General features: G+C 40.7%; 1 protein-coding gene across 3 annotated transcripts in view; it reads right to left on the reverse strand.

The window, feature by feature from the left end:
* The window catches only part of ssbp1 (single-stranded DNA binding protein 1), a 38,379-nt gene that overhangs the window by 10,847 nt on the left and 3,065 nt on the right, over positions 1–24,467 (reverse strand). The window contains exons 3-7 of one of the 3 annotated variants that reach the window (XM_063037270.1): positions 23,103–23,163; positions 12,887–13,027; positions 11,618–11,705; positions 8,691–8,779; positions 1,535–1,733 (exon numbers count right to left, since the gene is read on the reverse strand). In XM_063037270.1, coding sequence (XP_062893340.1) covers positions 1,693–1,733; positions 8,691–8,779; positions 11,618–11,705; positions 12,887–13,027; positions 23,103–23,163 — 420 coding nt within the window. In that variant the 3' untranslated portion in view covers positions 1,535–1,692. Of the gene's footprint in view, positions 1–1,534; positions 1,734–8,690; positions 8,780–11,617; positions 11,706–12,886; positions 13,028–23,102; positions 23,164–24,467 lie in introns of those variants that run through there. The other 2 variants (XM_063037269.1, XM_063037271.1) reach the window with 2 other exon arrangements.

Consider the following 24,467-nt stretch of genomic DNA (forward strand, 5'->3'; position numbering starts at 1 on the left):
TTGCACCATTCAAAAAGAAACCAGCCAAAAATCCCTTGTAGGTAGATCAAAGGGACCGCCACAAAGATGTGGTCATCTGATCCAGACATCCCTCTGCCACTGCTTACAACACGAACCATGACCTTTGACCCTCAGAGACCAGTTTCAGTTCTCCCGTTGGCCCTTTGCTGACATAGCCATGTCTGATAGTCTGTGTTGTACTGAGATCAAATGGGCAAAGATGAGAGGTAACGATGCAATGTCAGCAGAGGTACAGGTAACAAAATGTCATGAATGACAGTCACCATCTTCAACCCAGGCTGTGTCAACAGCACGGATCTGATAGTGACATGCCATGTAATGAAGCACAGCCACAACAGGATCTTTTTGAGAGAATAACTTGGAGCGAAACGTTACCGCGATCAGCGTTAGTTTTGAATTATTTCCCCACATTATTGCAGACAGCCAGTGAAGGATAATAGGCTGTGTACATGCAGGTCCGCATAGAGTGATGCTTCTGCAGCAGCTGCATGGCTTGGGCAGGGCTTCCTCAGCTGTGGGCCTTTTCGTGCCTTATTTCATTATAACCTTAGATTTTCACCTCACTGGGAAAGTTTTCTGTCCAGGAGGCCAAAAGAGTGTATGGTGCTGATGATAGTAAACCTGATTCTGATTCTGGTAGGGATCTTTGACATGGGACATTCTTCAGGAATTATGGGGATACCATTTATTAAGGTAAATGAGAGCCAGTATTCATGAACTATTTCAAAACGTGAACTCATATTTCAGTTATGAGTTCAGAGTGAAATTAAAAGCACAACTGCATGAAGAAGCTGCGATGCTCGAGGAGACCTCACAACTGGCTCACAAGCCGGAGGCAGCTCAATGGTTTGTGAACTAGCACCATGAGACACTCTCATAACCGTCAGCCAGGCAAAAGACAGTGGGGCTCTGGTAATCATCAGTCCAGCCCTCAAACATCTGTGATTCAATGGGACCATTTGTCTGCACTCAAAATAGTAAGGTATGCTTTTATAATGTTGGAATTTGCATTCAATCAGCATCTGTTATCTCTGTTCTTAAGAGTATAAAAACCCGACATTGAGTTCAGAAAGTTTCTCCAAGAGACTAATTCTCCAGAATGCTCGTCCTGCTGAATAAAGACCTCTTACACCTGCAGCTCCAGTCTCTTGTGTGGCTCATTCACAGTCATAGCAACGCCCAAACATCTGTGCACTGCAGGGTGACAGGAAAGGTCCAGGTGACCCCGTTTCTGGAGTGTAGTTGTGTAGATGGATCAGTTTCCCACCATTTCTGAAGGCACACATCAGCTCGAACTATGTGCACCTGTTCCTGAGCTCAGAGTGAATGCTCAATCATTGGGTGGTAATTTGTTAACTGAACCACAGGAGGACTGGACATTGAGCAATGCCCGAATCCAGAGCACTTTACACTGATCCATGTTTAACACCAGAAATCTTTCTTTTCATTTGGGAAAGTGATCCACAGCTGCTGTTTCACAAAGGCCAGAGCTAATATGATCAACCATTGATTTATTTTTAATCTTGTGCACTGAACGACAATTAAATTCTCAAGATCTTCATGATGTGGTGAAAGTAACGGCAGCACAGCTGAGCGGACAAACAGAAACAGAAACAGAAAATAATGAAAAACAGCTCCTGTTCAGCAGCCACCCCAGAGAGCTGCTTGTAGCTAGACCTCTTTGACAGAGTCACTTAGAAATATTAAGTTATCTGTAAAAGGAAAAAAAATGATGAACAGATTAAATTGATGAAAAGTTACACAATATTTATTGTTTGTTTGCGGATCTCTACACTTGCCACCTTCAATTATCCATTCTTGACTATTTAAAGTCCTGTGCAAAAGTCTTAGGCACATATATATGGCTAGGGTTCCTAAGACTTTTGCACAGTACTGTAAATTTAACAACGTGGAGCGGAGAGTGAGTTTGTAAATCTGGCAGGAACACAGGGTGTTGGGAATGGCGAGGTGGAGCGCCGTGGAAGGGGTATGGGACAGGGAGTGCCAGGGTAGGGGATGGCACGGGTGCAGACACTCAACCCTGAGACACCAGACAAGGTAATTTAATTTCAAACAATTAGTTTATTGATCATTACAGAATGTCTCTCTGGTGCTTTCCACTCCCTCCCCTCTCCCTTCCCCTTTTCCCAACCATGATTCCCCTCTCCCTGTCCCCTTCCCACTCTCAGTCCACAATAGAGACCCATATCAGAATCAGGTTTATCATCACTCACACGTCAGGAAATTTGTTTTTCTTGCAGCAGCAGTACAGTGCAATACATAAATCACTACAGTACTGTGCAAATGTCTTAGGCACCTTGGCTATATCTATATACACGATGGGTGATTGATAAGTTCGTGGCTTAAGGTAGGAGGAGTCAATTTTAGAAAACCTAGCACATTTATTTTTCAACATAGTCCCCTCCTACATTTACACACTTAGTCCGGCGGTCGAGGAGCATACGGATCTTGGACCTCCAGGTGGTCCACAGCAGGGGTGATTGATAAGTTCGTGGCCTGAGGTAGAATGAGATGAGTTATACAACTCTCGTTACGTGCATGTGCAGTTCAACTCTTTGAGTGAAAATGCAGAAAGTTTGAAGGTCCAAGACGCCGACTTCTACAAAGAAGGGATCCATATGCTCCACAACCGCTGGACTAAGTGTGTAAATGTAGGAGGGGACTATGTTGAAAAATAAATGTGCTAGGTTTTCTAAAATTGACTCCTTCTACCTTAGGCCATGAACTTATCAATCACCCCTCGTGTGTGTGTGTATGTGTATATATTGTGTGTGTGTGTGTGTGCGTGTGTGTGTGTATATATCACATCACTGATTTGGATGTGAATATACAAGGCAAGGTTAGTAAGTTTGTGGATGATACTTCAAATAGGTGGAGTCGTACATGGTGTAAAAGTTATAAAAAATTACAGGAGGGATCTTGATCAGCTACATATGTGGGCTAAGTTTTGGCAAGTGGGTTTCAATCCAGATAAAGGTGAGGTAGAAACACAGGAGTTACTGCAGATGCTAGAAATCTTGAGCAATACGGGAGCACAAGAAAAGTCAACTTTACACAGGTCCTCAATCGAAGAGGAAAAAAGCAGCGCTTTGCGGCAGTTTTCGGAGTTTAATTTGCGCTCAGTAAATGGGAGTTCAAGAAGAGGCGACTTCACATAGGTCTGCCATTGAAGATTAAAAAGCAGTGCTTCGCAGCAGTTTTTGGAGTTTGAACAGTGCCCAATCAGTGAACTGAAGTGCGAGAAGAAGGGGCAAATTCACAAGTCCACGACTAAAGATTAAAAAAGCAGCACTCTGCGGCAGTTTTCAGAGTTTGAATTGCGCCCAATCAGTGAACGGTATTCATTAGCAAGGGCGAATAAAAATAAGGCAGGGACAAGCGGAGGGGTCGTTGTGCAAGTGGGCTAGTGTTAGAGTAGGGAGGCTTTGCCTTTGCTCATCAGGCTTGGGTGAGGCAAGTATCTGGTAAGTTTTCTTCTTTTCTTATTCTTCATTCCTTGTCTGTTAGGGGACAGTTAGTGCAGTGAAAATGGCTCCAGGGGCTGTGTTGTGTTCTTTGTGTGAGATGTGGGAATTCTGGGAATCCAGCCTCCCGGATAACCACATCTGCACTGAGCTGCAGCCCCTCAGAAAATGTGTTAAGGAACTGGACCTACAGCTCAATGACCTTCGGCTCATATGGGAGACTGAGGAAGTGATAGATTGGGATTACAGGGAGGTGGTCACCTCTAGGTTGCAGGAGGCAGGTAACTGGGTGACTGTCAGAAGAAAGGGAAATGGGCAGCCAGTATAGAGTACCCCTGTGGTCATTCCCCTCAATTACAAGTACACCATTTTGAATATTATTGCGGGGGGAAGCCGCAGTGACCGAGTCTCCGGCACCGAGTCTGGTGCTGTGCCTCAGCAGGGAAAAGAGCTGAAGAGGACTACACAAACACGAGGAAATCTGCAGATGCTGGAAATTCAAGTAACGCACACAAAATGCTGGTGAACATAGCAGGCCAGGCAGCATCTCTAGGAAGAAGCACAGTCGACGTTTTGGGCCGAGATCATCAACTGTGCTTCTTCCTATGGATGCTGTCTGGCCTGCTGCATTCCACCAGTATTTTGTGTGTGAAGTGGACTACAGTAGTGATAAAATCATCGTGGACAGAGCTAAGAAATACAGGGGTAAAAGGACCCTGATGGGAGTTATATATAGACCTCTGAACAGTAGCAAAGACATGGGCTACAAATTACAACAGGAGATAGAAAATACACATCAAAAGGGCAATATTAAGATAGTCACGGGGGATTTCAATATGGAGGTAGACTGGGATAATTAGGTTGGTGCAGGATCCCAAAAGGAGTAATTTGTAGAGTACCTACAAGACGGCTTTTTAGAGCAGCTTGTGGTTGAGCCCAGTAGGGGCTCAGCTATTCCAAATTGGGTGTTGTGCAATGAACCAGAATTGATTAGAGAGCTTAAGGTAAAGGACCCTTAGGAATCAGTGATCATAATATGATAGAACTCACCCTGCCATGAGAGAGAGACAGAGAGGATAAGTCAGACATATCAGTATTACAGTGTAGTAAAGGGAATTACAGAGGCATGAGAGAGGAGTTGGTCAAAGTTGATTGGAAGGGAACACTAGCAGGGATGATGGAAAAGCAGCAATGACGGGATTTTCTGGGAGCAATTTGGAAGGTGCAGGATAGATAGATCCCAAAGAAGAAGGAGAATTCTAAAAGCAGGATGATGTAACAGTGACTGACAAGAAAAGTCAAAGCCAACATAAAAGCAAAAGAGAGGGCATATAACAGAGCAAAAGTTAGTGGGAAGTTAGAGGACTGGGAAGCTTTTAAAAACCAGCAGAAGGCAACTAAAAAAAGTCATAGAGGGAAAAGATAGATGATGAAGATAAGCAAGCAAATAATATTAAAGAGGATATCAAGAGCTTCTTCAGGTACTGTACACAAAGAGGTGAGAGTTGATATCGGACCCCTGAGAAACGATGCTGGAGAGGTAGTAATGGGGGACAAGGAAATAGTGGACAAAATGAATAAGTATTTTGCATCATTCTTCACTGTGGGAGACATTAGCAATATGTCGGAAGTTCAAGATTGTCAGGGGACAGAAGAAAGTGCAGTTGCCATTACTAGGGAGAAGGTGCTTGGGAAACTAAAAAGTTTGAAGGTAGACAAGTTATCTGGACCAGATGGACTATACCCCAGGGTTCTGAAAGAGGTAGCTGAAGGATTGTGGAGGTATTAATATATTAATGATACTTCAAGAATCAACAGATTCTGGCATGGTTCCGGAGGACTGGAAAATTGCAGATGTCACTCCACTCTTCAAGAAGGGAGGGAGGCAGAAGAAAGGAAACTATAGACCAGTTAGCCTGACTTCAGTGGTTGGGAAAGATGTTGGAGTCCATTGTTAAGGACGTGGTTTTGGGATACTTGGAGGTGCATGATAAAATAGGCCATAGACAGCATGGTTTCCTACAGGGAAAATCTTGCCCGACAAATCTGTTGGAATTCTTTGAAGAAATAACAAGTGGAATAGACAAAGGAAAATCAGTTGATGTTGTGCACTTGGATTTTCGGAAGGCATTTGACAAGCTGCCACATGAGGCCGATAAACAAGTTAATAGAAAGACAGAGCAGTGTCCGATTGACAGCAGGCAAAGAGTGGGAATAAAAGGAGCCTTTTCTGGTTAGCTGCCGGTGACTAGTGGTGTTCCACAGGGGTCTGTGTTGGGACCAATTCTTTTTACATTATATGTCAATGATTTGGATGATGGAATTGATGGCTTTGTTGCAAAGTTTGCAGACGATATGAAGATAAGTGGAGAAGCAGGTAGTTCCACAAAGGTCCGTGTTATATGTCAATGATTTGGATGACAGAATCAATGTCTTTGTGGCCAAGTTACTGGATGATCTGAAAAATGGGGGAGGGGCAGGGAGTGTTGAAGAAGCAGAGAGGCTACAGAAGGAGCCAGACAGATTAGGAGAATGAGCAAAGAAATAGCAGATGGAATACAGTGTCAGGAAGTGTATGGTCATGCACTTTGGTAGAATTAAAAGCGTAGACTATTTTCTAAATGGAGAAAAAGTTCAAAAATCTGAGGTGCAAAGGGACTTGAGAGTCCATGTGTAGGATTCCCTAAAGGTTAATTTGCAGGTCGAGTCTGTGGTGAGGAAGGCAAATGCAATGTTAGCATTCATTTCAAGAGGACTAGAATATAAAAGCAAGTAAGTAATGTTGAAATTTTATAAAGCACTGGTGAGGCTTCATTTGGAGTATTGTGAGCAGTTCTGGGCCCCTTATCTTAGAAAGGATGTGCTGAAACTGGAGAGGATTCAAAGGAGGTTCACGAAAATGATTCCAGGACTGAATATCTTGTCATATGAAGAACATTTGATGGCTCTGGACCTGTATTCGCTGGAATTCAGAAGAATGAGGGCTGACTTCATTGAAACTTATCGAATGGTGAAAGGAGAGGATGTTTCCTATGGTGGGAGAATCTAAGACCAGAGGGCACAGCCTCAGAATAGAAGCGTGCCCTTTTAGAGCAGAGATGAGGAGGAATTTCTGTAGCCAGAGAGTAGTGAATCTGTGGAATTCTTTGACATGGGCAGCTGTGGAGGCCAAGTCTTTATGTATATTTAAGGCAGGGGTTGATAGATTCTTGATTGGTCAGGACATGAAGGGATACAGGGAGAAGTCAGGAGATTGGGGCTGAGAGGAAATGGTGGAGCAGACTCAATGGGCCAAATGGCCTAATTCTGCTCCTAATGGTCTAAGTCAAGCAGCATCTATGGAGGAGAATATTGTGTGCACTTCTGGTTACCTACCTACAGGAAAGCTATCAATGAGATTGAAAGAGTGCAGAGAAAATTTACAGGGACATTGCCAGGACCTGAGGCCCTGAGGCCCTGAGTTATAGAGAAAGGCTGAATAGGTTCGGATTTTATTCCTTGAAGCATAGGAGAAAGAGAGGAGATATTAGAGGTATACTAAATTATGAGGGGTATAGAGAGAGTAAATACCTGAGGCTGGGTGAGACTAGAACTAAAGGTCATGTTTAGGATGAAAGGTGAAATATTTAAGGGGAACCTGAGAGGGAATTCTTCAGTCATAGGTTGGTGCGAGTGTGAAAAGGGCTGCCAGTGGAAGTATCATATACGGGTTCAAAAGTAACACTTAAGAGAAGTTTGGATAGGTGTATGGATGAGAGAGGTATGGAGGGTTATAGTCCAGGTGTGAGTAGATGAGACGAAGCAGAAAAATAGGTTGACATGGACTAGATGAGCCAAAGGGCCTGTTTCTGTGCTGTAGTGCTCTATGACTCGAGGAATCTAAGTGCGTAATTCGCTGAAAGCATGTTGCAGGTAGTCAGGGTGGTGAAGAAGGCACCAGTCAGGGCATTGAGTATATGGAGTTGGGACATTATACAATTATACAAGATATAATTGCACCTGGAATATTGTGTACAGGTTTATGTTACTCTGTTACAAGAAGGATGTCATTAAATTGGAAAGGGTGCAAAGAAGATTTACAAGAATGTTGCCAGGGTGAAGCCGCAGCCAAGGAAATGGAACCTAGAGCTAGAGGGCATAGGATTGGAGGGGAAAGATTTAAAAGGGACCTGGGGGCAACTTCTTCACGCCGAGGGTGATGTGCACATGGAACAAGTTGCCAGAAGTGGTTGAGGTAGGTACAATGACAACTTTTAAAAGGCAGTTGGATAGAAACGCGGATAGAAAAGGTTTCCGAGGAATATGGGCCAAATAAATGCTGGGAAGGAGTAGTGATGAACAGCTTGACAAAGCTTTGTGCAAGTCAAAGGATCTTGGAAAGTCACATCACAAGTACTGGCAAAGGCGGCGTACAGGGCACTGCCTCAGTTAGCTGCGGCATAGTGGACAAGGTGCAAGAGTTGAGGTACAACTCTGTAAGATAATGGTTCGAGCACAGCTGGAGCACTGTGTGTCATTCTATTCCCACACGATAGGAAGGAGGTGACTGGACTGGAGAGAGTGCAAAGCGGATGCACCAGGAAGTTGCCTGGGATGCAATGTTTCAGTCATGAGGCCAGCTGGGCTTGTTTGTTATTTCCAAAGATTACAATTGATATGAAACTCTGCTTTAGGAGGAATAAAGATGAAATTTAGCACAGATAACTTATTTTGAAAGCATCAGGAGAGACAGTAGGGAGATTTAACAACCTATTAGGTGAATGTAGATCTAATTTGCCATGACTAACTTCACTGGCAGCAAGGTTGTGAAAGTAGGTTCTGTAATCATTTTAAAGGGAACCGAATAAATATGTGAAAGATGACATTAACAGAAAAAGGCAGACCTCCTTTGTAGCCCAAGTTATGGTTTACTCTGGCTACCCCCAAGACATTTTCTTTCATAGTCCCTAATTAGAAGCACTTTCTTCAACCACCTTGTTACTATTTATATGTTTATAAAAAAACTTTATTGATGTTCCCTTCTATGTTCTCTCCTTCAGTTCTCCATTCTAACTGTTCAAAGGTGAGGTAATCAGAATTATCTGATAAAACATTGCAAGTCATTCGGCCCATTGTATCTGTGCTTGTTAAGAAAGAGTGACCCCACATCAGGCCCAAATACACAGTAAAGCAGGAGGGACCCACCTGCCACAACTGTTGTTGCCTGTCGCCGAACGTTGCTTTTGTCAGTATATTCACCGTAGTCTAGCTTCCCTTCCACGTAAATCCTTGCTCTGTCCAGTAAAAGAGAGAAAAATAAATCTAAATAAAAGTAATATGATATTCCTAAATTGCAAATTACTGCAGATAGGGGAAATATGAAATAAAACCAGAAAATACTGAAGATACTTCATGGGTCTGTGGAGAGAGAAACACACAGTTAATATTTCAGGGTACTGACTTTTCATCCATCAAGTCACAGAATAGAAATTACCCCTTTGGCCCCTCCTGAGTCTGCACGGACCAAGAGGCATCCATTTATAATATTGCAATTCTATTTCATGCTCCCCATATTCTCCTCACCTCTCCCAGATTCAAATCTACACACAGGGAGCAACTTATAGCCATCAGCCCATGGACTTGTGGGATCTGGGAGGCACTGACAGAGAGACAGACAGACCGAGGTCAGCAGCAAACCCAGCTCCATCAAGCAACAGCAGCTCTGCTAGGATTGTTAATGGACTTGGAGGTGAAGAAATCATCAGGGTCTGATGCGATGTAGCCCAGACTGCCGTGGAAAGCAAAGGATGATAAAATTCACCACTGCCTTCAACGTGACAGGTTATTGAAGGGCAGCAGGGATACGCCATGGTGCAATATAGATAGCATTGAACTATAGCACAGAGACAGGTCTTTCGGTCCAACTAGCCCATGCCAACCGCAGTGCCCACCCTGCCAGTCCCAGTTTCCCGTGTTCAGCCCATATCCCTCTGAGCCCTGACCCTCCGTTTACCTATCCAAGTGTTTCTTAAATTATACTATTGTACCTGCCTCAACCATTTCCTCTGGTAGCTCATTCCATATACACATCACCCTCTGAGTGAAACAGTTCCCCTCCAGTCCCTTTTAAATCTTTCTCCTCTCATCCTAATCCTATGCTCCCTATTTTTGGACATACCCACTCTAGAGAAAAGACTGTTACCATCCACTCATCAATGCCTCTCATAATTTTAAATAATTCTATAATGTCAACCCTCCTTTTCCTTTATTCCAAAGAATAAAGCCCTGGCCTGGCTGACCCTATGGCTCAGGCTCTTTAGTGCTGGCAACATTTTTCTAGATTTTTCCTGCACTCTTTCCAGTTTAACCACATCTTTCCTACAACAGGATGATCACACTGTACACAGTACTCCAAGTGCAGCCTCACCAATGATTTATACAACTGTTCAATGCCCTCACTGATGAAGGCCAATTTGCTAAACCTTTTTCTCCATCCTCTCTAGCTGTGATGGCATTTTCAACGAATTATGCACTTGTACTTCCAGGTCCCTCTGTTCTATTACACTCCCCAGTGCCCTACCATTTACAGCCCAAGTCCAATGCTTTTTCATACTTACCTGCATTAAAATCCTTTTACCACTCCTTGGCCTACTTTTCTCATTGATCAAGAACCCCTGTAACTATGATAACTTTCCTCACGAACAACACCTCCTAATTTTATGTCACCTGCAACTCACTGACCCAGCTTTGTGCATTTCTATCCAAATCATTTATATAAGTAACAAATAATGAAGATCCCAAACACAAGGAATTCTGCAGATGCTGGAAATTCAAGCAACACACATCAAAGCTGCTGGTGAACGCAGCAGGCCAGGCAGCATCTCTAGGAAGAGGTACAGTCGACGTTTTGGGCCGAGACATCAACTGTACCTCTTCCTGGAGATGCTGCCTGGCCTGCTGCGTTCACCAGCAACTTTGATGAAGATCCCAACGTTGACCCCTGTGATACCACTAATCACCAGCCTCCATTCTGAGAAGTAACCTTCAACCACCACCCTCTGCTTCCTACCTCAGAGCCAATTTTGAATCCACTCACTAGCTGACCCGATATTTTAGGATACCTTACCTTCCAGACCAGCCTACCTACCAAGTTGCACCTTGCTGAATACTTTACTAAAGTCCAAATGGACAACATCCACTGCCTAAATGTTGTAATTTACCCACTTCCTCTGGCAGCATTCCATATGCCCACCACTCTCGAGTGAGAAACCTGCCCCTCAGACCCCTTTAAATCTTTCTCCTCTCACCTTAAATCTATGCCCTCAAGTTTTAGACTCCCTCAAACTGGGATTTTAAAAAAAACTGTGACTATTCGGCTTATGACTTTATAAACTCCTACAAAGTCACTCTCAGCTCCCCTATCCAATCTCTCCTTGTAACTCAAGACCTCCCAGTCCTGGCAACATCTTTGTGAATGTCTTCTAACTTAATCTCATCCTTCCTATAACATGTGACCAGAACTGCACACAATACTTTTGGTAAATCCTGGCACCAGAGAAACAATGCACCCTCCTGGAACCTTATCTTAAGGCAACAAAAAGGCCATTCAGTCAGTCAGGTTCACTTAAGCTCTGAAGGAGAATTTCACCTCTTTGATTCCTTTTGCCATTGTCTATGCACCAGAGACAATCTACAGCAGCCAATTAATGTACCAACACATCTTTGGGACCTGGACAGGAAGTGGGACACCCAAGATGAACCCACATGGTCACAGGGAGAATGTGTAAACTCCACAGACAGCACCACAGCTCAGGATTGTGGCTGTGAGGCAGCATTACTAACTCCTGGAATATTGTGGCAGGGGAGGGTCGCTACTAGGTGTGGAGGATGTGGAGTCAGTCAGGAAAAGGAGGAGCTGCAGAATTGGTTTGAGTGCGTCTTTGCAAAGTCCCCAAGTTCCATAATCCATATTAGTTTTGCAAAGCTGAAGGTGACTCTGTACCATTTCTTCACCCTGAATGGAGATTCTTAAGTGTCTATGTTTTGTCCAACAGAATAAGTGAGAGAGTCTGGCTCAAGAGAGAAACAATACAAATTATACTGGATGCAAAATCTCATGCAACTGCACCTACCCTTTCTTCACATACTGATAAGCCAAATCTCTCAAACCAGGTCTAAAGATGGAAATTCGGTGCCAAGTTGTCTTCTGGCTGACGTCTCCTGCAATAATTTAGCAACAACTTTACCAAACCATTGTTAGTGCCAAGATGATTGACTGTTCATGATAAGGGCCTTAGATTACATTTCCAACAATCATGATTCAGTTGTGAAAGGGTTATCCAGTTAGACCCACCGAAATGATCTGGGGCTGTTCTAGAAAGCAAAATTCTGACATGGTGGAAGATCCCGGCATCTCACAACCAATGGATCAAGTGTAATTAAGAGGAGAATGAGGAGACTATTGAGGGGACTTGACTTTGTACATGTTTCAGGAGGAAATGATAGCAATAAAGATGTATGGAACAGGGAATCAACAAGTCTGATGGAAAGAGCTCATGTAAGGGATTTTGTAAGTTATAAATGCAATCTTCAGGTCTTGGTGGCTGCTGCTTTAACATGCCACCTCCTCTTTGATAACTTGAGGTTAACTCCAGGTTTTACCTCAATTGCACACTGAAAATACTCCATCAAGAGGAATCTAGTAGCATGAGGCAGGAGATCAGGAGAAATTTCTTCCCTCAGGCAATGGAGAAGCTCTAGAATTCTCTACCCTGCAGGGGCTGTGGAGAAGTTAGATTAAGTTCTTTCAAAATTAAGGTCAATAAATTTCTGGGCATTAATAAAATCAAGGGACACGTGGATAGTGCTGGAAAGTGGTGGACAGGTAAAAGATCAGCCACAATAGTGACATGAATATACAGAACATGGAGGGACATGGACTTGCATGGGAGAAGGGATCAGTTTTATTGTGTTTCTATTTCTAGTTTAATTAGTTTGGCACAAAATCATGGGCTGAAGGCCCTGTTCCTGTACTGTATTGCACTGTTCTATGTTCTGCGTTCTAAAACAAGAGGAAGGGTACAGGACTTATAAAGTGAGACTTAGAGAGTGTGGAGCTGGAGGACATTCATTAGAAAACAGACAGAATAGGGTAAGGCTGAGGTCATTAGAACTTGCAAACAGAAAAGAATTGTTTTAAGCCAAAATTCCATTTCACCAGGAACTGAAGAAAACAAGAGTGATAATTTTAAAGCAGTATGTATAGTATGCACTGTGCTTACATTCCCAAATTTTTAACAATGACAAACTGTCACCTATAGGTGGACATTGGACTTGGAGTAATGAGTTATATTCCCAAGCCGTATCCAGGAGAAAACCTCAGGCAGGCCTTTGGTTATTACCTGATGCAAGTGTATCACTGTCTCCAGATCGCCACATTTCATTGGTGGCCAATGAGAAGATTGTTACAGGATTCTTTCCATCAACCTGTCGCATAACAGGATCCTGCCCAACACGGCCGAGCAACTGAACCCGATTCAAGGCTGGAGAGAGACAGAATGACCAAAATTCAAGTAGTCTGCAAAGCAATTCCCATCTGCAACAAGGAAACAACCACCAAGGCACACAAAGCTCAGCATTGCAAGGAACAGGGAGGGAGCTGCTAATAAAACATAAACAGCTTAAATATAATCAAAACAGAAGGACAGACACTGGGTAAAATAAAGTAAGAAAGGATATTATATGTATTTCAACATTAAAAATGAATGAAACTATTTACATAGCAAAGCACTGTGTCCGTGTTAAGACGTGGCTACATAACACTCAGGATTGAGAAGATAGAGCTGGGAATAGGAGAGAAAGAATAGCAGTACTTGTTAGGGATGGGATGAGGACAGTAGAAAAATACCACACAGCTATTAGTGAAGACAAGAACAGAATCCATCCATATGGCTAGAAATAAAAAATGAAAGCACAAACAAACTAACTGACATTGTTCACTGCAGATCTAATAGTACAAGCTAAATTGGGGAAGAAATATACCGACATAGGAGGAAATGAGTAAAAAGCACAAAATAGTAACCATGGAGATTTCAACTACCAAGGACTGAGCGATGGGAATAAGGGAATGAAGCTTCTACAATGCACCAAAGACTGCCTTCAAACTCTATATGCTAAAATTTAGGTCAGAATCAGAATCCATTGAAGCCCTCCGTTGGATGACCATGAATATTGCATCCTAAGTGTCCATGTGATACATAAGCCAGGGCAATACGATATGGAGAGAAAGCTGTTGCCTATGAAGCAGATTTACCCCTCCCCACGCAGCTAATGAATCCAAGGAACAGCAGAGACCGATACAGTTTGGCACCAACAGCGTCACAGGAGTTGTCACTCTGCATTGAACTCAACTTAAGACTGCCTTCAAGACTCCAGCTCTGGGGGGGGCGTCACGTAATGACGTGGGATTGAGACGTGTAAATCCAGCTCTCCCGCAACAAATCAGTAAAGTACCGTTTAAACAAAACAAAGTTAATAAATATTTTCTGAAAACTATTTATAAACTTTGTAAGACTACTCTACAATATGCCTCCTAAACCGCAACAACAGAAAGTCTGCTGTTGTGAAGCAGCCGCGAGAGGGGAAGAAAAAAGGGCCTACTGCAACGATGGAGCCTCGGACTCAGGTTGGATCTCCTTCGGTAGAACAGGGAGCAATGGCGGTGGTAACGGGTTATTCGAAGAAGGCACCGGAAATGCGCATGCGCAAATCGACACAACGCAAACTACAAGAACCAACAGCTACTGCAATTGAAATTGACTCAGAGTCAGAATTGGATTCTGCAGAGAACACAGATGAAGAAGAGGAGGAAGAATTGGAAGCGATTGGAAGTAAAGGAGATGATAGAGACATAAGAGAGGCTATATTGCAATTAACGGCTGAACTAAGAAAAGTAAGAGAAGAGCTTAGAGATACGAAGATGTGCTATAATAAAGTTATGGAAAGACAGGACAAAATGGATAAGAAGCTTCAAAAGATGGAAAGAGCAATGGGGCATATGAATGATAGAGTGGAAAAAACAGAAAATGATTTGCTTGTCTGGAACTCGGAAAGAAATCGACTCTTGGAGAAAGTGGACATGTTGGAAAATTTCAGTAGATGTAATAATATTAAAATTGTTGGTCTTAAAGAAGGTACGGAGGGAGAAAAACCAATAGAATTTTTTCAAAAATGGATCCCGAATGTTTTGCAAATGGAAGAGGAGGTTCGACCAATTGAAATTGAGCGGGCATATAGAGCTCTAAGACCAAAACCAAAAGATGACCAATATCCACGATCGATTTTAATAAAATTCTTAAGATTTCAAGACAAGGAAAGGATTCTACAGGCAGCTGCTCGAGCTGCCAAGGATAGAAAAGGGCCATTGATAATTAAAGGGAACACAGTTTTTTTCTACCCTGATATAAGTTATGAACTTTTGAAGAGAAGGAAGAAATTTAATCCAGTGAAAAAAACCCTATGGGATCATGGTTATCAATTTATACTGCGTTATCCTGCAACCTTGAAGATTTTTTTGCCTGGTGGAGAAAAAAGATTTTTTGATGACTACCAGAAAGCAGAGCAGTTGGTGTGAGATTCTCTGAATATTCACCAGATACAAGAACAGATCCAGGGGAGCGAGATAGATTGAAGATGAAGATTGGGTTAAAGAATGGATTTGTTGGATTTTTGAAGCTGGATGAATGTATAAATATATCATTAATTATACGAGGGGGGTAAGAAAGGTTAAAACTGGAGGAATATTAGTTGGGAATAGTAACATTAATTTTGCCTATATATATATATAATTTTTTTTTGTTGCGGGGGAGCTGGAAGAAGCACTGACCAATTGCTACGCTAATCATGTGTGCAAGCGTGGCTTTTGCCACGACCCGTAAAATGGAGGGGGGTAGTGTTGTGTATCTTTTCATTCACAACATTAGTGGGGGGGGTATTTTGTTTTTTCTTTTTTTGTATTCTTTCTATCTTTTCTTTTTGCCTGGAAGGTTGGGAGGGAAACACATAGCAACATGGTGAAGTTTAAAGAGATTCTCCAAGGAACTATGAGAGTTGAGAAGATAAGTAATGTTTTAGATTGGAGTAACTTTGTTAAGAATAATGACTAATTTATTGAATTTTTTGAGTTTTAATGTTAATGGGCTTAATGGACCAGTGAAAAGAAAAAGAATCTTAACACATATTAAAAAAATGAAGATAGATTTAGCTTTTTTACAGGAAACGCACCTAACAGAAACAGAACATCAGAAACTAAAGAGAGATTGGGTGGGAAGTGTTGTTGCGGCTTCATTTAATTCAAAAGCGAGGGGAGTAGCAATTTTGATCAATAAAACATTACCAATTAGAATACAAAATGTAATAACTGATTCTGCGGGGAGATATGTGATTATACATTGTCAACTTTTTTCTGAATTATGGACTTTTATGAATATTTATGCACCAAACGAAAATGATGCAAAATTCATACAAGAAGCTTTTCTGAATTTGGCAGATGCACATGAAAAAATATTAATTGGAGGAGACTTTAATTTTTGCTTAGACCCAGTCTTAGATAGATCAACCAAGGCTGCGAAGGTAGTAAATTTAACTTTATCATTTTATGAAGGATTTAAATTTGATTGATATATGGAGAAGAATCAATCCTAAAGAAAGAGACGATTCGTTCTACTCCCATAGACATTTTACTCAAGGATAGATTTGTTTCTTTTATCAATGCATATTCAACACAGAGTGAAAAATATGGAATATAAAGCAAGAATATTATCAGATCATTCCCCTTTATTAATGACAATAATAATGGCTGATAAGGAAGAAGTGGCTTATAGATGGAGATTTAATTCAACATTATTAAAACGTCAAGATTTCTGTGATTTTATGAAAAAGCAGATTCAATTTTTTTTGGATACAAATTTTCATTCAGTGGATGATAAATTTATATTATGGGATGCGATGAAAGCATATCTTAGGGGCCAGATAATAAGTTATACGTCTAAAATTAAGAAAGAATATATGGCAGAACTAGATCAATTGGAAAAAGAGATTACAAAAATGGAAAAAGAATCTCAAAGATATATGTCAGAAGAAAAACGAAGACAACTTGTTAATAAGAAGTTACAATATAATACGCTTCAGACATATAGAACGGAAAAAGCAATTATAAGAACTAAACAAAGGTATTATCAGTTAGGTGAGAGAGCACATAAAATTCTTGCCTGGCAGTTGAAAACAGAACAAGCTTCCAAAACAATAAATGCAATTAGAACAAGGGCAAATAAAATATCTTATAAACCTCTTGAAATAAATGAAACTTTTAAAAATTTCTATTCTGAATTATATCAATCAGAATCCCAAAATGATGTTAATGAGATAGAAAGGTTTTTATCACAAATTTCTCTTCCAGAATTGAATTTGGAAGAACAGAAGGGATTAGATATGTCTTTTACATTAAAAGAAGTTGAAGAAGCTTTAGGATCACTCCAAAGTAATAAATCTCCAGGAGAAGATGGTTTTCCACCTGAATTTTATAAAAAAATTTAAAGATTTATTATTTCCTCTTTTTATGGAACTAATACGTCAAGCAGAAAAAATACATAAACTTCCAGAATCTTTTTCAACAGCGATTGTAATAGTATTGCCAAAAAAAGACAGAGACCCTATGAAACCAACATCATACAGGCCTATTTCTTTATTGAATACAGATTATAAAATAATAGCAAAAATTTTATCGAATAGATTATCTAAGTATTTACCAAAATTAATACATATGGATCAAACAGGATTTATTAAAAATAGACAATTGGCAGATAATGTAACCCGGCTACTCAGTATAATTCATTTGGCACAAAAAAGGGATGAGAAGAGTATAGTAGTAGCTTTGGATGCAGAAAAAGCATTTGATAGATTAGAATGGGATTTTTTATTTAAAGTATTAGAAAAATATGGGTTAGGAACATCTTTTATAAATTGGATTAGAACTTTAAATTCTAACCCTAAAGCTAAAGTAGTGACAAATTCTCAAATTTCAACACCATTCCAGTTAAAAAGGTCAACTAGACAAGGTTGTCCATTATCACCTGCTTTATTTGTACTAGCGATAGAGCCATTAGCAGAACTAATCAGAATTGATCCAGATATTATGGGTTTTAGAGTTAATCAGGAGGAATATAAAATTAATCTTTTTGCCGATGATGTTTTGATCTATTTAACAAACCCACAACATTCTTTACATAAACTATCTTCTAGATTGGATGAATATGGGAAGGTATCAGGTTACAAAATAAATTGGGATAAAAGTGAAATTTTACCTCTTACTAAAGGAGACTATAGTCAATGTCGATTAGTAACCCAATTTAGATGGCCGGTAAATGGTATAAAGTATTTAGGTATAAGACTTGATAATGATGTAAAGAATTTATATAAATTTAATTATTTACCGCTGTTGAAAAAAATTCAAGATTTTGACAGATGGATGATACTACCAATAACATTAGTAGGTAGAGTCAATGTTGTAAAAATGAATATATTTCCTAGATTACAGTATTTGTTTCAAACATTACCAATACAATTGCCACAGAAATTTTTTCAAGAGTTAAATAAATGTGTGAGAAAATTTCTTTGGAAAGGTAAAATGTCAAGAATATCATTGGAAAAATTGACATATAAATTTAGGTTAGGAGGGTTACAACTTCCAAATTTTAAAAACTATTATAAAGCAAATCAACTTAGATTTATTGCATCTTTCTTCGATGATCAAAAACCAGCATGAATTAAAATAGAACTAGATAAGATAGGAGAAAATAGACCTGAAGATTTTGTATATAAATGGGAATCTAAATGGATACAGGAAAAGAAAGAATCTCCTATATTAACACATTTGATTGATTTATGGAATAAGATAAATGATGATAATGAAACACAGAAATCTCTATTAGCAAGGAGACCTTTGTTTCAAAACAGACTTATTCCTTTTACAATGGACAATCAATTTTTATATAATTGGTACCAAAAAGGGATTAAATTTATAGGAGATTGTTTTGAACGAGGTATATTGATGTCATTTGAACAATTAAAGGATAAATATAAAATATCTAATAATACTTTCTTTTGTTACTTTCAATTAAGGGCTTACTTAAAAGGTAAGCTGGGTCAAACAATGTTTTTGCCAAAACCTATTGAAATTGAAATTTTAATTCAAAAAGGGAAAATTAAAAAATTTATTTCTTGTATGTATAATTTGATTCAAGAACAGACAATTAAACAAGGAACTCATAAGTCAAAGCAAAAATGGGAAATAGATTTGAATATTAATATTGATGAAACAAATTGATCAAGACTCTGTCTTGACAGTATGACAAATACAATAAATGTTCGACAGATTAGTACAATATAATTTTTTACACCAATAATATATTACACCACAAAAAATAAATAGATTAAATTCAAATCTATCTGATAAATGCTTTCGGTGTAATCAAGAAATTGGTACTTTTTTACATTCTACTTGGTCTTGTTTTAAAATTCAACCCTTTTGGATAAATTTAAGAGTCTTATTGGAACAAATTACTGGAACTCAACTTCCACATAACCCTGTATTATTTCTATTAGGTGATATTGAAGGGATAAAACCGAAACTTAAATTGAATAAATATCAGAAAGAATTTATAAAAATTGCATTGGCAGTAGCTAAGAAGACTATAGCAGTTACTTGGAAATCTGATTCGTATTTAAGTATGGATCGTTGGAATAATGAAATGGCTAGTTCTATTCCACTCGAAAAAATTACTTATAATTTAAGAGATAAATATGTAACATTTTTGAATATTTGGCGCCCTTATTTACAAAAGATAGGATGGCATATTTAAGTGCTCCGATAAAGACCTTGGTCCCTTGGGGAAAGTAATGAATAATTATACCAAATTTATTTTGAATCCCATGGAGCATGTGGAAACCTTCCAATATCCAGGCGGCTCTTTTCTTTTTTCTCTCTTTCTTTCCTTTTAGGTAGGACTATATATATGGGGGGGGGAGGGTAGATTTTATCTTTTCATGTATTCTTTTTGAAAACTCAATAAAAATTATATTTTAAAAAAAAGACTCCAGCTCTGGATTTTTCTCTCGGGGTTTACTCCCGAAGCCTTCCCCATGAGTGGGTATAGCCATAAGTAGTGAGGTTTGAGCTCAGAGTTTTCCTTCTCCTAGATGAGCTGATAAACATGGCTGATGAGCCCCATCTACCTGAAGGCAACTGGTTTTAAGGCACCCCTAACCCGCGTTTGCCCCTTCACCTGTCAGTGGAAACGGTTCTGCCAGGTTTAGTAGCTAAGCCACATGTGAAGGCCAGGTGATGGACTTGGTTGTCAAAGGCTATTTGAGGCAGACGCTATTGAGAGCATTTAATAGTAGTGGGCACCTATCCCCACTACCCCACCCCGGCTATGACAATCTTAAGGAACAGAACAGGAATCAGTTATATTATTACTGACATATGTCATGAAATTTGGTGTTTACAGCAGCAGTACAGTGTATAACATAAACAATTACGGGAACGAGCTACCAGAAGTGGAAGAGACGAGTACAATTACAACATTTGAAAGGCAGTTCATTGGACAGTTAAATGGATAGAAAAGGCTTAGAGATATAGGTCAAATGGGACTAGCTCGGGACGGGTTGGCATTGGTGGATTGGGTGGAAGAGTCTGTTTCAGTGCTGAATAATTCTACAACTCTGCAATGAAGGAGGATTTGCTATCGGATCAAGTAACGGGGAATGAGTCCAAGCAGGTAAGGAGGTCAAAATACATCCAAGGCATTATAAACCTGTTAGCTTAATACTGGTTTTAGGAAAAATAATGGAATCCCTATTAATTGAGAGATCAAAGGAACATCTACAGAAATCTCATGGCATCAAGTTAAATTTGGGCAAGGAAACCATCGGCTGTTTACCATCTACTGCTCCCTGCCACCCCGCCCCATCAAGCCCCCTCAGCTGGTGAATCAGTGCCACTCCATGCAGAACTCCACTTGGAGGAATCACCGGGAGTAACAAAGGTGCAGAATGTCCTCTGGGCGGAGGACTTCAACAACCATTACCAAGAGTGATGAAGGCCAACATGCCAAACACTTTTTTCACCACCCTGTCTACCTGCAGCATCACTTTACCTGTATTTCTAGGTCTCCCTGTTCTACAACACCCCTTAATATCCGACTATTCATCATGAAAGTCCCATCCTGGTTTGCCACACCTTGCACCTATCCGAGTTGAAGGTTATTTGCCAAACCGCAGTCCACTTACCGAAGTGATCAAGATCCCCAGCAATTTTTGATAACTTTCTTCACTGTCTATAACACCACCTATTTTAGTATCATCCACAATTCTTTAGAAAGTGAAATCAAGCTAGGACTTTTACAGTAAACGGTTGCGTAGAACAGAGGGACCTTGATGCACATGGTTCCCTTAAGTGGAGTCGCAGGTAGACAGGATGGTGAACAAGGCTTCATCAGTCAGGGCACCGAGTATTGAAGCTGTGATGTTATGTTGCAATTAAACAAGACATTGGTAAGACTGCACTGGAAGTATTGTGTACCATTTTGGTTACCCTATTTTAGAAAAGCTGTCATTAAGCTGGAAAGAATGCAAAGAAGATTTACAAGAATGTCGCCAGGACTCAAGGCCCTGAGTTATTGAGAGAGATTGGGTAGGCTAAGGCTTTATTCACTGGATCCTGGGGGCTGAGGGGTGACTTTGTGAAAGAGTATAAAATCATGAAGGCTATAGATTGAATGAATGCACATAATCTTTTTCCCAGGTAAAAAGGAACAAAAACCAGAGAGCACAGGTTTAAGGTTAGAAGCAAAAGATTTTAAAAGGGCCCAGAGGGGCAACTTCTTCACACAGTGTGTATATGAAACAAGCTGCCAGAGGAAGTGGTGAAAGACACTAAAACAGGTACATAGATAACTACATAAGAATATAAGAAATAGGAGCAGGAGTAGGCCATCCGGCCCATTGAGCCTATTCTGCCACTCAATAAGGTCACGGCTGATCTGGCCGTGGACTCATCTCCACCTATCCGCCTTTCCCTCATAACCCTTAATTTCCATGCTATGCAAAAATCTATCCAACCTGGTCTTAAATACTGTATATTTAATGAGGTAGCTTCTACCGCTTCCCTGGGCAGAAAATTTCAGATTCATTACTCGCTGGCAAAGGTAGTTTCTTCTCACCTCTATCCTAAATCTATTCTCCAAAATCTTGAGGCCACGTCCCCTAGTTCTAGCCCCACTTACTTGTAGAAACAACTTACCTGCCTCTATCTTATCTATCCCTTTGTAATTTTATGTTTCTATAAGATCTCCTCTCATTCTTCTGAATTCCAGCGAATACAGTCCCAGGTGACTCAATCTCTCCTCATAGGCTAACCACATCAACTCTGGAATCAACTAGTAAATCTCCTCTGCACCACCTCCAAAGCCAGTTTATCTTTCCTCAAGTATGGAGACCAGAACTGCACACAGTACTCCAGGTGCAGCCTCACCAGTACCCTGTACAGTTGCAACATCGCCTCCATGGTCTTAACTTCAATCCCTCTAGCAATGAAGGCCAACATTTCATTTGCTGTCTTGATAACCTGTTGCACCTGCAAACCAACCTTTTGCAATTCATGCACAAGCACTCCCAAGTCCCTCTGCACAACAGCATGCTGCAATCTTTTGCCATTTAAATAATAATCTGATCGTCTAGTTTTCCTTCCAAAGTGGATGACCTCGCATTTACCAACATTGTACTCAGTCTGCAGGACCCTTGCCTACTCACTTAACCCATCTATATCCCTCAGCAAACTCTCCACATCCTCTGTACAATTTGTTTTTCCACTCAGTTTTGCAAACTTAGAAATGCTATACTTGGTCCCCTCTTCCCAGCACCGATCCCTATGGCACTCCACTCCTCACTGACTGCCAACCAGAGAAACAGCCACCCATGTATTCCAACACTCTGCTCTCTATCGAGTAACCAATCCTCTATCCATGCTACATTACCCCCAATTCCACGCATCCTTATCTGATGTTTAACTCTTTTATGTGGCACCTTATCAAACACCTTCTGGAAATCCAAGTATACAGCATCCATCTGTTCTCTTTTATCCACTGCTCTCATTGTATCTTCAAAAAATTCCAGTAAGTCTGTCATCAGGACCTGTCCTTCCTGAATCCATGCTGTGTCTGCCTGATGGAACCCCTTCTATCCACATGTCTCGCTAGTTCTTCCCTAACGATAGCTTCAATCATTTTCCTGACCACAAACGTTAAACTAACTGGTCTATAGTTAATCTCCTTTTGCCAACATTTTTTTTAAACAGTGGCGAGACATTTGCTATCTTTCAATGGGTCCTACCCAGAGTTCAGAGGATCTTTTCACGATGGGATATGTCAAACACGGACAAATGGGACTGGTTTAGATGGGTACCTTATTTGGCATGGATAAGTTGGGCCAAAGAGCCTGTTTCTATTCTGTATTGCTGTATGACTCTATGAAATTTCAGATTGACAAAAACCTCACACTCACATCTTTCCAGTACAAGGGTGGAGGAGTCAGTCGCCTGATGTCTCACCAGCTGTCGAACAACCTGCAAGAAAGTGCATGCAATCAAAATCATCATCAGTCTGACCTCAGACAAATAGGCAAGAGTCAGATAGACAGCTGGCTGTCAAGAATGAAACCCAGACCATCAATCAGCCAAAGTTTACCCAACCATAACATTGCTTTGTGTGGCACTTTAATTATACTCAAATGGATGGACTCAGAGCAGACTGGCTGCTCCGTTGGGCATGCAAGAGGCACTATGAACCACCAGCAGCAAAAGTGTACAACATCACAATCTCAAACCTCAAGGTTCAATCGATCATTCCTCAACCCCGGAGTCTGAGGAGTCTGGACATCCTGGGAGCAGTGCCAGGCATAATGCACCATGAACTATCAAGTAGCTGAAGCTGTCAAGTACTGCTTGAAGTAGCTTGGATGTTGAATAGTGGCCTTCGACAGTGACCTCACAACCAACTAACCAGATAGGTGAGGAAGAATTAAACAGAAGGCTTTAGGAACATCCCCATCCTCAACGATACCAGAGCCAGCAGGCCAGTGCTACAGAAAAGGCTGAAGCTTTAACAACCATGTTCAGGAAAAGCAGTTGGATAGGTGATCCATCTCTGGTTCTTCTTGAGATCCCTTCTATCATAGATGTCAGACCAGTCAGGTCTATTTATTCCATAAGACCAGAAGATATAGGAGCAGAATTGGGCCATTTGGCCCATTGAGTCTGTTCCAACATTCAATCATGGCTGTTTTTTTTTCCCCAACAACATTCTCCAACCTTCTCCCTGTAACCAATCAAGAACTATCAATCTCTGCCTTTCACCGCTCTCTGTGGCAATGAATTCCACAGATTCATCATCCCCTGGCTGAAACAGGGCTTCCCAACCTGGAGTCCATGGGCCAAACGGTTATGGGTAGGGGTCTATAGCATAAAAAAGTTTGTGAACCCATGGGCTAAAGTAATTCCTCCTCATTTCTGTTCTAAAGGGACATCCTTCCATTCTGAGGCTGTGCCCTCAGGTCCTAGACTTCCCCACTATAGGAAACATTCTCTCCACATCCATTCTATCAAGACCTTTCAATATCCGATAGGTTTCAATGAGATCCCCCCCTCCCACTTTATCAGAGACATCAAACGCTCCACATATGTTAAACTTTTCATTCCAGCATCATTCTTTGAACCTCCTCTGGACCCTCTCCAGGACCAGCACCTTTCCTTAGGTTCAGGGCCAAAAAATGCTCACAGTATTCCAAATGCAATCTGACCTTATAAAGCCTCAGCAGTACACCCTTGAGCTTCTGTTGTAGTCCTCTCAAAGTAAATGCTTACATTGCATT

Source organism: Mobula hypostoma, chromosome X1 (assembly GCF_963921235.1).
Source record: "Mobula hypostoma chromosome X1, sMobHyp1.1, whole genome shotgun sequence".
Lineage (NCBI taxonomy): Eukaryota > Metazoa > Chordata > Chondrichthyes > Myliobatiformes > Myliobatidae > Mobula > Mobula hypostoma.